A 12,141-nucleotide genomic window follows, 5' to 3' on the forward strand; every position below is an offset into this window, starting at 1 on the left:
GCCACTCCTGAACCTGAACCCATAGCTCTGAATCGTAGGTAGGGGAACAGGCTCAGTTCTTGGGTTTAGGCCAAGAACTGAGCCTGGAAGGATCGAGTCGCCTGTGGTGGTGGCCGAGCCGGACCAGGGGAGAGTGGCCTTCTTGTGCAGCAGCTGAAACACACCATGGACTAACCGGCGCAGTAGCAGGAGGAACACAGCTGCGACAGCCTTCTGGCTTGGGACGTGGCCCTGAAGGATCAAATCGTCCTTTTTTTTTAAGGTCCCATTTCAGCTGTCTGATGTCCTACAGAAGCAGTTGGTAAGTCGGCCGGCACAGCCCTCATATTGACATGATACTAGTTTAACAAGAGTCTGCAGTCTGGCTAGCTCTGTGAGCTAAGCTTATTAAGCTGAGTAACCAGAGCTCAGAACAATGGGTTATGGTTCATACAACTGTCATTAAACATCTCAGGAACTATTTTACACATTGGTACGAAACATTTTTAAAAGAAGATCCCCATGGTTTAGGTGAACCTACCACCTACTGTTGAAAGTGATATGCTTTCCTCTGCTGTGACAAGAATGTGTGGATGTGCAGTTGGTTAGCTAGCTATAGCTTGCTAATTCCACTGTGATTTCATGCTAAACTGGTTACAGAAAATGAGTCAAACTGCGGCAGTGCTGGTTCTAAACAACAGGCCCTCCACCTCACTCCTCGCATTATGAGAATACAGATGTGCCTGCCAACCACTCTACTACCGGCACACTAGTCTCCAAGCTTTGGTGAGTGAGGCTGAGGGACCACAGGGTGCCGACTGCTCTCCTCCTGGCAAACTAACTTTGGCTTCTAGTGGCGGAGGGACTGCGTTTTTCAGGCTGCTCTTCCCCCCAATGAACTCACCTAAACAGGAAAATATTTTCTTTTCAACCACTGAAATGACAATCAAATGGTATGCTTCCTGTGATTGCTTTGAATTTTGTTTACCTGAACCACTGTAGAATTCACTTGAAGTGGTCCGAGTTTGAGTCCGGCGTTCACTCCACCCAAACAAATTGCACCATGGGAGTAAAAGCTCCAGTGATCGAATTCAACCGGACTTAACAAGGCTGCGGTGATCACGACCTCAGAGTGTTGTGTAGTCTTGCTGAAATGGAAACTATTCCTCAGGTTTCCCCAACTAATTCAATAAATACAGACTTGGAAAGTATTTAATAAGTTGTACATTATTTGACATAAGTTACAGATTGCCTGGAGAGCCAAGCACAGCTGGTGAGTCCTTTAGAGAGAAGCCCTTCCGCTTAGCCCTTTGTGCCCTTTTGTTTTTTACTGCAGGCTTGGAGTCTACAGCCTTCCCACAGCTGCATTTTAACCCATATTTCCACTGCCTTTCCAAAGTCTGTGTGATGTTGCACTCGCGTAGAGTGGTGCAGCCAGAGGTTGTAGGCTTGTATACCCCCGCTACTAGGATGGGGAAAAGGAAAGATGAAGGCATGTTTTTCCCAGAGAAGGTGTCAAACAATAGGATGTCTATTTTGTGTAGAGGGATGGATGGCTGTACGAATTGGATTCTCGCTGTGCCTTAATGCCTTCAGAAATAGCTGTGTGAGATGCACCATTACCTCAGACTAGAGGCATCTCATATATTGTGTGTGTGTGTGTGTGTGTGTGTGTGTGTGTGTGTGTGTGTGTGTGTGTGTGTGTGTGTGTGTGTGTGTGTGTGTGTGTTTGTATGTGTGTGTGTCTGAGAGTGTGTGTGTGTGTGTGTGTGTGTATCCACCAATTTGAATGTGATGTTGTGTAGTGTCTGTTTGTCCTCATTATCTCTCTCCAAATATCACAAATAAAAGTGGATGCATTTTTGGAAACGTGAGATAATTCCAAAACCAGAGGTCTGTCACAAACACACACACATTTGCCTGTGTATCTTTAGAGGCTATTTACTCATGAACAAGACTCTCATTGTTAATAATAGTTATGGGGAAGTAAGCCATTTGTAAGCAGTGTAGAGATTTCTCGCACAACTTACTTCCACAGTGCATGAGGCGAATGTAGAATGAAAAAAGTCTGAAGAGGTCAAAACTCCAGCAACACTTAAACTGAACAACTCTGTTGTTAAACCAACATTTTGGCTTGTGGCCGAAGGCCAGACTGTAAAGTTGTTCATTATATTGAAGTTGTGACCTTTTCAGGAGTAAGCAAAGTGTGCTAGCCTTAATCACCTTTCACAATAAGTAGTAATAAACATATACATCATACAATTAGCACAGCACTTTACTGTTTACTGGACTGCAATGAAATAAAATCAGACAATTACAACAAGAAATACTGTATATATATATATATATATATATATATATATATATATATATATATATATATATATATATATATATATATATATATATATATATATATATATATATGCATCCAGGTAGACTGTTAACCTACTTATGTTTGTATGATCCATACTGTAAACCTGATTTTGACCTTGTATACTGTATTGAACATTAAACTACTGTTAATGTTACCTTAGACGTTATTTGCGCTCTTTAAATTTGTTTTCTTCACATTTTGTATTGCAACTACTCCACAGCAGTTTCCCTCAGGATACATAAAGTTGTATCTTGTCTTAGCTTATTTTACATAAAATGAAATGGAAATAAAATACATAAAAGTAATATAAAGAATAAGAAAAAGAATGAATGTGGTTCAATCCACCCTCCAGAAGGTGACACAGTATGTATACTCAATTTTCAGGGCAACACTAATCCATCACAATTATATAATATTGACTCCATCATCCCCCCATCACTGTTTTGAATTCAAAGCTTAGTTGTTATCACATGACCTAAGTATTGACATTACATTACATATGAACAGCTCCATCTGTGGTTGAAAGCTTTTTTTGTCAAGATTCCAAGGTGAAGCTTTTGATATTGTCTAGCTATACAAAGACAATGTAACTATGCATGTTTAGTTTGCTATGATGCTTGATGTTCAGAGCGATGTAGCTCTCTAGTCCAATTGTCAGTCAATCCCCACTTCTAGCTGTGGAAGCTTCCACTACTTCAAACAACCCCCTCCATTCACAGGCAGACACAAGGTCCCCTGGCTACTGATGAGGAAGTGTACCTCCTTCGTCTGAAGCTGATGGTGTTGATGTTCAGAAGAACAAACAATCACTGTTTCTATAAGGCCACTAAATCACAATTCTCCATCCCAGACCCTCAGCTGCACTGTTTGTCAAAAAAGAATGAGCCCAGGTGGGTGTAGATGATAACCAATGAGTGATGAGTCTGGAGGTTCCTACGATGGTGCCATGTGTCATTTCTTCCATTTGGAGTACACAAACATCACAGATAGTCAAGGAATGTATAAAGATGTTACATACGATAAGGCAAACAGAGAAGAAGTAATAATAACACATTCTAAATGAGCAAGAAGAACCAGGGCAACATGGAAAAAAGAAGTAAAGCATGAAAGAAATGTAGTGGAAATGTCGATACATTGAACAGAAATCCAGAAACTGTGCAGCCACCTTGTTTGTCCTTTGAGCTCTTTCACTGTCTTTTTCTCCAGTCCCAGATCCCAAAAACCCCCTAAGGACAAGTTAAGTATCAAGGCCCAGAAACCCGCTGCAATCCTAACATTGGCCTTATCTTTACAGCAATAAAGGGTCCATGAAATTGATTTAATGCCACGCAGGCTTTTCCTGGGTGGCAAGCGTCTCAGAGAGTGCAAGCAAGGCACTGGCCCCGTCTATTCATTAACCTCTGCTAATCCGACTTTGTTCAAGTAAGTCAGAAACTTCAGCTGGCAGGCCCAGCTTCACACTGCTGAGCCATGTAGGTGAAAGATGGAGAAGAGGAGTTTCTATATTTCTGAGTACTATTAACATTTGTATTGACATCATTACATTAATTTACAATGTAAAACATTTAAGTATGCACTTCAAATGTAGATTAACCACAACCACCAACCACCAAATCACAGTTTTTTCTTCTTCATCATTCATTGATTTAGCTGCTGCCTTATTTGATAATTAGAATATCAAACTGAATAACCAAAATATCAGTAACCAAAATGAATATATACATTAACAGATAACAACTAGGGAAAATCCATAACTAAATGTAACTTTTAACTAAGGTTAGGAGCAGCTATCTCACAAGTTAATTTATACATGTAGCATTTGAACTATAACTGTGTAGTGAGCTGTCTTTCCATAGCAGAGTGTGTGGTAAGTGTGGGTACAAGTCCTACAGCACTAAGTCAAAGTGCAAACTGCAGCCAGAATGCAGCACTGCCAAAAAGCTGGTCTCATAGAAATGACACTCTTATATGGCATAATGGGTTTTTTTTTGTATAGAAAAACAGATACATGCCTTTTCTTTAAATACTGCAAATAATCAGCATTCCAAAGCCAAGGCTGAGAATTCTGTTCTCCAGAAATGACATTTATATACAACTAACAAATTAGCAAAAGCAAATACCTTTTCAACAGAAAATAATACTGGTAATACTTCTATGAACATAATCAGGAAATGTTGTTCATTAATGTATCCAGAAAGTCAAAAGAACATTGGTTCTAAACGTGCCAGTAAATTGTTGACTGACAATGAATTTTCTTCAGAGCCTTTTACCAAAAGACAATGGGTGAAATAGCCGTTAGTTACAAAGTTGCATTTATGTGTGATATATGTTTTCTGATCCTCTCTCATTTAAGCACAAAGACATTTTAAAAACAATGTATTGATATAAATAACGACTTCATGAAAGAAAGGGAAAGGAAAGGAGAGACCCTGCCTGGAGGAAGCCCGGGGCCCCTGTCTGGAGCCAGGCCCAGAGGGAGGGCCCGACAGCGAGCGCCTGGTGGCCGGGTTTGCCACGGAGCCCGGTCGGGCACTGCCCGAAGAAGCTACGTGGTGCCTCCCATCCATCCATCCTGTGGGCCCACCACTCATGGAAAAAACCGCTGGGGTCGGGTGCACTGTCACACGGGTGGCAGTGATGGTCAGGGACCTCGACGGACCAGACCTGGGCAGCAGAGGCTGGCTCTGGGGACGTGGAACGTCACCTCTCTGTGGGGGAAGGAGCCGGAACTAGTGCGGGAGGTGGATCGCTACCAGTTGGATCTGGTGGGGCTTACCTCCACGCACAGTCTTGGCTCTGGAACCGTACTCCTGGATAGGGGTTGGACTCTATTCTTCTCCGGAGTTGCCCAAGGTGTGAGGCGTCGGGCCGGGGTGGGGATACTCACTAGCCCCCGGCTGAGCGCCGCTACGTTGGAGTTTATCCCGGTGGACGAGAGGGTCGCCACTTCAACGCACACGTGGGAAACGATGGAGACACCTGGAGAGGCGTGATTGGGAGGAAGGGCCTCCCTGATCTAAACCCGAACGGTCGTTTGTTGTTGGACTTCTGTGCTAGTCATGGAATGGCCATAACAAACACCATGTTCGAACATAAGGATGCTCATAAGTGCACGTGGTACCAGAGCACCCTAGGCCAAAGGTCAATGATCGATTTCGTAATCGTATCATCTGATCTGAGGCCGCATGTTTTGGACACTCGGGTGAAGAGAGGGGCGGAGCTGTCGACTGATCACCATCTGGTGGTGAGTTGGATCAAGGGGTGGGGGAAGACTCTGGACAGACCTGGTAAACCCAAACGGGTAGTGCGGGTGAACTGGGAATGTCTGGAGGAAGCCCCTGTCCTGGGGATCTTTAACTCACACCTCCGGCGGAGCTTTTCAGCCATCCCTGTGGAGGTTGGGGGCATTGAACCTGAGTGGGCGATGTTCAAAACCTCTATTGCTGAAGCTGCGGTGATGAGCTGTGGTCTCAAGGTCTTAGGTGCCTCAAGGGGCGGTAACCCTCGAACACCGTGGTGGACCCCGGTGGTCAGGGAAGCCGTCCGACTGAAGTAGGAGTCCTTCCGGGTTATGTTATCCGGGAGGACTCCGGAAACAGTTGCAGGGTATCGAAGGACTAGAAGGGCAGCAGCTTCTGCCGTGTCAGAGGCAAAGCAGCGGGTGTGGGAGAAGTTCGGAGAAGCTATGGAGAAGGACTTTCGGTCGGCACCAAGGTGCTTCTGGAAAACCATCCGGCACCTCAGGAGGGGGAAGCGAATCCGACTAACACGCCCTCTATGGTTGAGGCAGAGCTGGAAGCTGATGGGGGATCATCGTCAATTTCTCTGATGGAAGTCACTGAGGTAGTCAAACAACTCCACAGTGGCAAAGCCGCAGGGGTTGATGAGATCCGTCCAGAAATGCTGAAGGCTTTGGGTGTTGAGGGGCTGTCTTGGTTGACACGCCTCGTCAACATTGCGTGGAAGTCTGGGACAGTGCCTAGGGGTTGGCAGACCGGGGTGGTGGTTCCCCTATTTAAAAAGGGGGACCAGAGAGTGTGTGCCAACTACAGGGATATCACACTTCTCAGCCTCCCTGGTAAAGTCTACTCGGCCGGTAGTCGAACCTCTGATTGAAGAGGAACAATGCGGATTCCGTCCTGGTCGTGGAACAACAGACCAACTCTTTACTCTTGCAAGGATCCTGGTGGGGGCCTGGTAGTACGCCCATCCGGTCTACATGTGTTTTGTGGATCTGGAGAAGGCATATGACCAGGTCCCCCGGGTGATACTGTGGGAGGTGCTGCGGGAGTATGGGGTGAGGGGGTCACTTTTGAGGGCCATCCAATCCCTGTACGCCCAAAGCGAGAGTTGTGTCCGGATACTTGGCAGTAAGTCGGACTCTTTTCCCGTGAGAAGCTCAGCCATCCGTGAGAGACTCGGAGTAGAGCCGCTGCTCCTTTACGTTGAAAGGAGCCAGTTGAGGTGGTTCGGGCATCTAGTAAGGATGCCACCTGGGCGCCTCCCTAGGGAGGTGTTCCAGGCACGTCCAGCTGGGAGGAGACCCCGGGGAAGACCCAGGACTCGGTGGAGAGATTATATCTCCTCACTGGCCTGGGAACACCTCAGGATACCCCAGTCGGAGCTGGAGGATGTGGCCCGGAAAAGGGAAGATTGGGCTTCCTTACTGGCGCTGCTGCCCCCGCGACCCGATCCTGGATAAGCGGTAGACGATGGATGGATGGTATTGATTTAATGACATTAAGGCTTCATTGATGAAGAATAGGATGTGGTTATTGCATCAGTTTCACTGGACTCCTTTTAAATTGCTAAGGGATGTCATCTAAAGAAGGGTCAAACCCATATGTTCTGACAATTATATATTGGCTATGAGTCGATGTTTTCAGTATTGTGTCAGAAACCTGTATTGCGTTCTCTCTCAATTGGATAATCAGCAATAGAGAGTAAGTGGCATGCTTTAGCCTTTTGAGCTGCCAGAAGGTTCATACACTGTTGCAATGGCTCAACTTGGAAAAAGTGATCTACATTAACATATACATGGATAAATGTAATATACAGTTTGCCTTTCATCATTGTTAGTTGTGTATTATTTACTGTGTGTCATATAAGCATACATTCTCCTTATATATCGCCATAAGAAGCATATTGACTTATTTGGTCAAATCTCTCTCTGCATTCTATTAAAGGGTGTTCATGTAAGTTTGTCTGTCCGTTTCTCTGGAACAGACTGTTACCCAGCCTGTGGATGCAAATGAACTTACATTTTCACATGATTCTGAAACATTTTTGAATTATTTTGAAATAAATGTATTCCAGCAGTTTTCATGAGTGATTTTGAAAATTAACCAAGAAGCCATTGTGTGTCATGCTGTTGTAGCCACATTCAGTAAAGAGTACGAGGAAACTAATTAAATAAATGAATCTTGAGTGCCCTCTCCTGTATTTTTTCCCCAGGCTTTCCAGCAACAGCGTACGGACCGGTGGCAGCAGCAGCAGTAGCAGCAGCTCGTGGTTCAGGTAGGGGGACCCCTGGAAGAGGTGGCGGCTACATGGCATACGGGCAGAACGCAGGGGCAGGTAAACGCTCTGTCGGTATTCTGTGTGGCCTGACGCTCTCTCCATGCAGTTTCTCATTGCTCTGGTCTGCCTTGCTTTTCTTCAACCCTCTCACACGCACACACACAAACACACACCTTAACACACTAACAGCTGCTCGTAAAGTGGCTGGCTCCTCTCACTTTAGTGATAGTTAAGATACAGTTATGATGTCTGCCATAGGACCTAATAGGAGATAATATAGGCCTACCTGCCTACTTGTGGGTGGATAATAGATGGATGTATTATGATTATGATTATTATGATTATGATTATGATTATGATTATGATTAATAATAATAATAATTATTATTATTATTATTATTATTATTATTATTATTATTATTATTATTATTATTATTATTATTATAATGTGGTCTCCTTTGAGAAAAAAAATCTGAAACCTAAATAGACAAATGCATTTTCTTAATAAGGTCAGTAACAACACTGTTTTATCAAAGGCAGATCCTTTGTTCACACTGCCTGCTACACAACACAAGAGCCAGAGACTTTGAACAACAACACACATTAGCGTTCCTTGGAAAAGTGCACTGTTAACGTGAGTCTGCAGGCTAGACAGCTCATTAGCTGGTCAGCTGCAGCACATTAAACAGCAAACATTCCTGAACATCCGTTAGATGCTGTTGTTGACTTTGCAATTGCACCTTTTTGTTTCCTTTTTGTCAGAAAAAACAAGCAACAATACATTTATAATAATACAATGCAAACATGATGTCTGTGATTTCTGTGTATTTCAGACAAGAATTAATTAGTGAATTTTAAGAAATTATTACATTTTAAAAGGAAAATAGAATGAATATATCTGTGATTCCCTCACCCTCCCGTACCATATACACTGTATATCCTCTATTTAAACAAACACTGAGAGGAAACAATTACAGCAGAGCAGCAGAGCTCAGCCTAAATTGACACATTTAAATGTGGCTTGGGATGGCAGTGACAGTCAGGCCTAAGTCAGAGTAAGAGTTAGGGACACTGCTTTGCACAATGATAGTTGGAGGTAGAGATGAAACTAATCTGTCAATTATTTTCTCAATTAATCGGGAAAATAGTGCAAAATGTCCGTTCCAGTTTCTCAAAGTCCAAGGAGATGTCCTATTTTGTCATTCAAAAGATTCACTTTAATATGATATAAACCAGAGGAATACAGAAAATCTCCATATTTGAGGGGCTGAAAACATCATTTGCGGAAATTTTTGCATTAAAAATTACTAACTTATTAATTTATTAATTTATTAGATTAGCGAAATAGTTGCCGATTATTTTTCTGACAATTGACAAATCCATTAGTCCAGTAATAGTTGCAGATCAAGATGGAGGGTCAGAAAATCTCTGTTTTCTGCCTTTGAATGATGTCATTCTATATAGTCTAGCTGTCGTAACACAGGCTTTGTGGTAAAAATTCAAGATAAAATATCTTGAATCTTGAAAACATATGTCAAAAAAATGGGGTGTGATAGATAGATAGTGATAAAAAGCTTAAGAATGGAAGTGTATCTGTTGCGTGTGAGACAGATGACGGCTGAAAGGCTTTCTGTTAGAGAAGAGGAAGGAAGTGATGTGAAGTGACGTATACCGTGGATTCATACTTTTAACACGACATCACCACTTGACATGTAAAATTGGTGGACTGTCCCTTAAAACATTTCCACTCTTAACAATATTATCTAAACTACTTACTTGGAAATTAAAATGAGGATGAAGAGACAGTATTAAGAAGCATTCGATGTACAACTAGTTGCTGGTTCCACTCATCGTGTTTACCATATTTGTGTAAGAACAGTTTTGTAATGTGTTTTATAGATTTGGTTTAGATAATAGGGTACATTTGATTTAAATGAGTCAGATCTGTTCTTTCAGTATTCATGGGTCTTTTAGTTCTGGTTAATTTCCAGCCATTTCTGAGAAAAGGAGTCTTTAGAGTGAGAATGCCCAACTCTCTTCACCAGCCGCTTGTTTAAAGCTTCAATTCTCTGTGGGGTTGGCCCTAACAGTTTAACTCTACGCACTTTTAATGAAATGTTCATACCTAAATTAATGCTTAATGAAGATCCTGGTTCTTATGTTGGTATTGAGGTGCTCTTGTGGGACTTTCCCCTGAAGAATCAGTTATTCCCTCCTGACAACAAAGCTGACGTGATGACGAGATGAAGCTTTATGAAGCATTCCATCCAATTGGTTCACTCATGGGCCGAAGCTTCATGGTGCTTCATTTGCTCTACTGCGCCATCAAGTGGACAATAAATGTAAAACCGGCGAAGTGCAAGGCTGCGGTGGATGTAAAGTATCTTTGCCCTGAAGATTCTTTGACGCACACATAAGACTGAATATTATGTTCTATTCAAAAATAAAGATTGATGTTATTATGTGTTATTGAGAAGAGAGTGCCTGGAAAAAAATGTGGGCTTTTTACGCCTTAAATGACAGTGCAGTTTAAGATTGGACAGAGAGAAGGGGAATGACATGCAGCAAATAGCAGCAGGTCTGTTTCGAACCCAGGGCCGCTGTGGCAAGCATTTGAATGTGGGTCGCCTGCTCTACTAGCTGCGCCACCAGGGATGTGTAATGTACACGTTGGATGTACATTATCTTTTCAAAAGATTTAGATTTGGTTTATTTACTTGCTTACAAGGAACATGATGCTGGCGTGCATAACAATTGTTTCGCTAGTTGGCTGGCTCAATGATCCAATACAAACGCAATACCAACAACTCAACAGCTACAACGCATACAACAACAACAACAACAACCCACACATTCGCGGTTATATAAAGTGTTGATTATGAGGGGGCTCAATTGCGGTTCGCTCCCCCTTATATTTCGAATCGCACGCCAAACCCGCAAACCTGTTCCTGAATCAGTCACATGGTACGGCAGGTTCACGAGGACGTCATCACATACGTCATCAATACAAGCCTCGATACGCGCTTCACAAAAATCTTCCGCAATTACTCGACACACGCTTCGAAGCCTCGACACGAAAGGACACATCACTACTGTTCACTTCGCAGGACACGGCTCTGTTCTTGTAGCTTTTTATATATTAAAAAAGTTATTGGTTTCTATAATAATTTCTCATGGTTATACCGGCCTGAATAAATGCTTTCCTTCAGCAATTTAAATAAACAATTACGTGATGGAGGACGTTCTGTGTCAAACTGCTCTCTAAATGTCTTCTAATATGAGACTCCAGCAGTCTGAGTTAGACATGAAGGTGTCCTTAAAAGTTATCATCTCTACTGTTGATTTGTTTGTTTCTTCTGCTTGCTCATTTGAACAGCTTTGTGTGCTTTGTGTATGTGAAATGTTGTCTTTTTTATGGCATGGGTAAAAAACCCAAGACAAATGTCTCACTGTGGGATGAAAAGGTTTATTTTGATCTTCCTACACGAGCACTGCTCAGCAACGAAAAAGAAAGAGGGTATTTTGATGTAAAAAACTGTAACTTTGGAAGATACACGATTCATTTGACTGCTGAAGCCGCATGTAGGGCCGCACTTTCACACATAAACAGGGCTGTGTGACTTCTTAGGAACTGTTTTCTAAACGGGCAATACTTATAGCTGGGCATATGAGTATTTTTGAATATGTTTTAAGTATTGTTTAAAAATATTTCTTTCTTCTTTACCTATTTCAGTTATTTTAACACTTGTTGATATGCACGCGACTTAGTATAGCCTACAATGCAGATGTTTCTTCAAAACTACTCACATGCCAACATTTGCATCTGTTCTTCAACCATTTATTTTGGTAATAAATGCACTGGTTGTCTAATATGGTATAATATGTATTAGTAGAACAAACCATACTGTACACCATAATTTAGTTTAGTACGTTACGTTTATTAGATTACTCCCATTTAAACAAACTGGTCTTAGAGGAATGTCCAGTATAGAACGTTTAGCACAACAAAAACTGGTCTTATTTGAGGGTTGAATTAAATCATTATCATTATATCGGCCTGCTGCGGCCTGTATGCACGTACAATACACTTTGTTTAAAGTTCATTGTGTAGTTCTGAGCCACCTGCTCCAAAGAAATAGGGGGCAGTATATCACCTGTAAACTGGTCCATACAATCTAAAGTCATCAATATGCGTTATATCTCTCTCTTCTAGTGATGATATATTAATATTTATTTCTTCAGTCCTGTGTAAATCTGTCTGTCTG

General features: G+C 42.3%; 1 protein-coding gene across 5 annotated transcripts in view; it reads left to right on the plus strand.

Annotated features, from left to right (window-relative positions):
* Window positions 1-12,141, plus strand: part of LOC115017394 (RNA-binding protein Musashi homolog 2-like) — a 224,785-nt gene that overhangs the window by 181,223 nt on the left and 31,421 nt on the right. For 3 of the 5 annotated variants that reach the window (XM_029445784.1, XM_029445782.1, XM_029445786.1), the window contains exon 11: window positions 7,811-7,933. In XM_029445784.1, the coding sequence (XP_029301644.1) occupies window positions 7,811-7,933 (123 nt within the window). The remainder of the gene's footprint in view (window positions 1-7,810; window positions 7,934-12,141) is intronic. The other 2 variants (XM_029445783.1, XM_029445785.1) reach the window with 1 other exon arrangement.

The sequence above is a fragment of the Cottoperca gobio genome, chromosome 13 (assembly GCF_900634415.1).
Source record: "Cottoperca gobio chromosome 13, fCotGob3.1, whole genome shotgun sequence".
Lineage (NCBI taxonomy): Eukaryota > Metazoa > Chordata > Actinopteri > Perciformes > Bovichtidae > Cottoperca > Cottoperca gobio.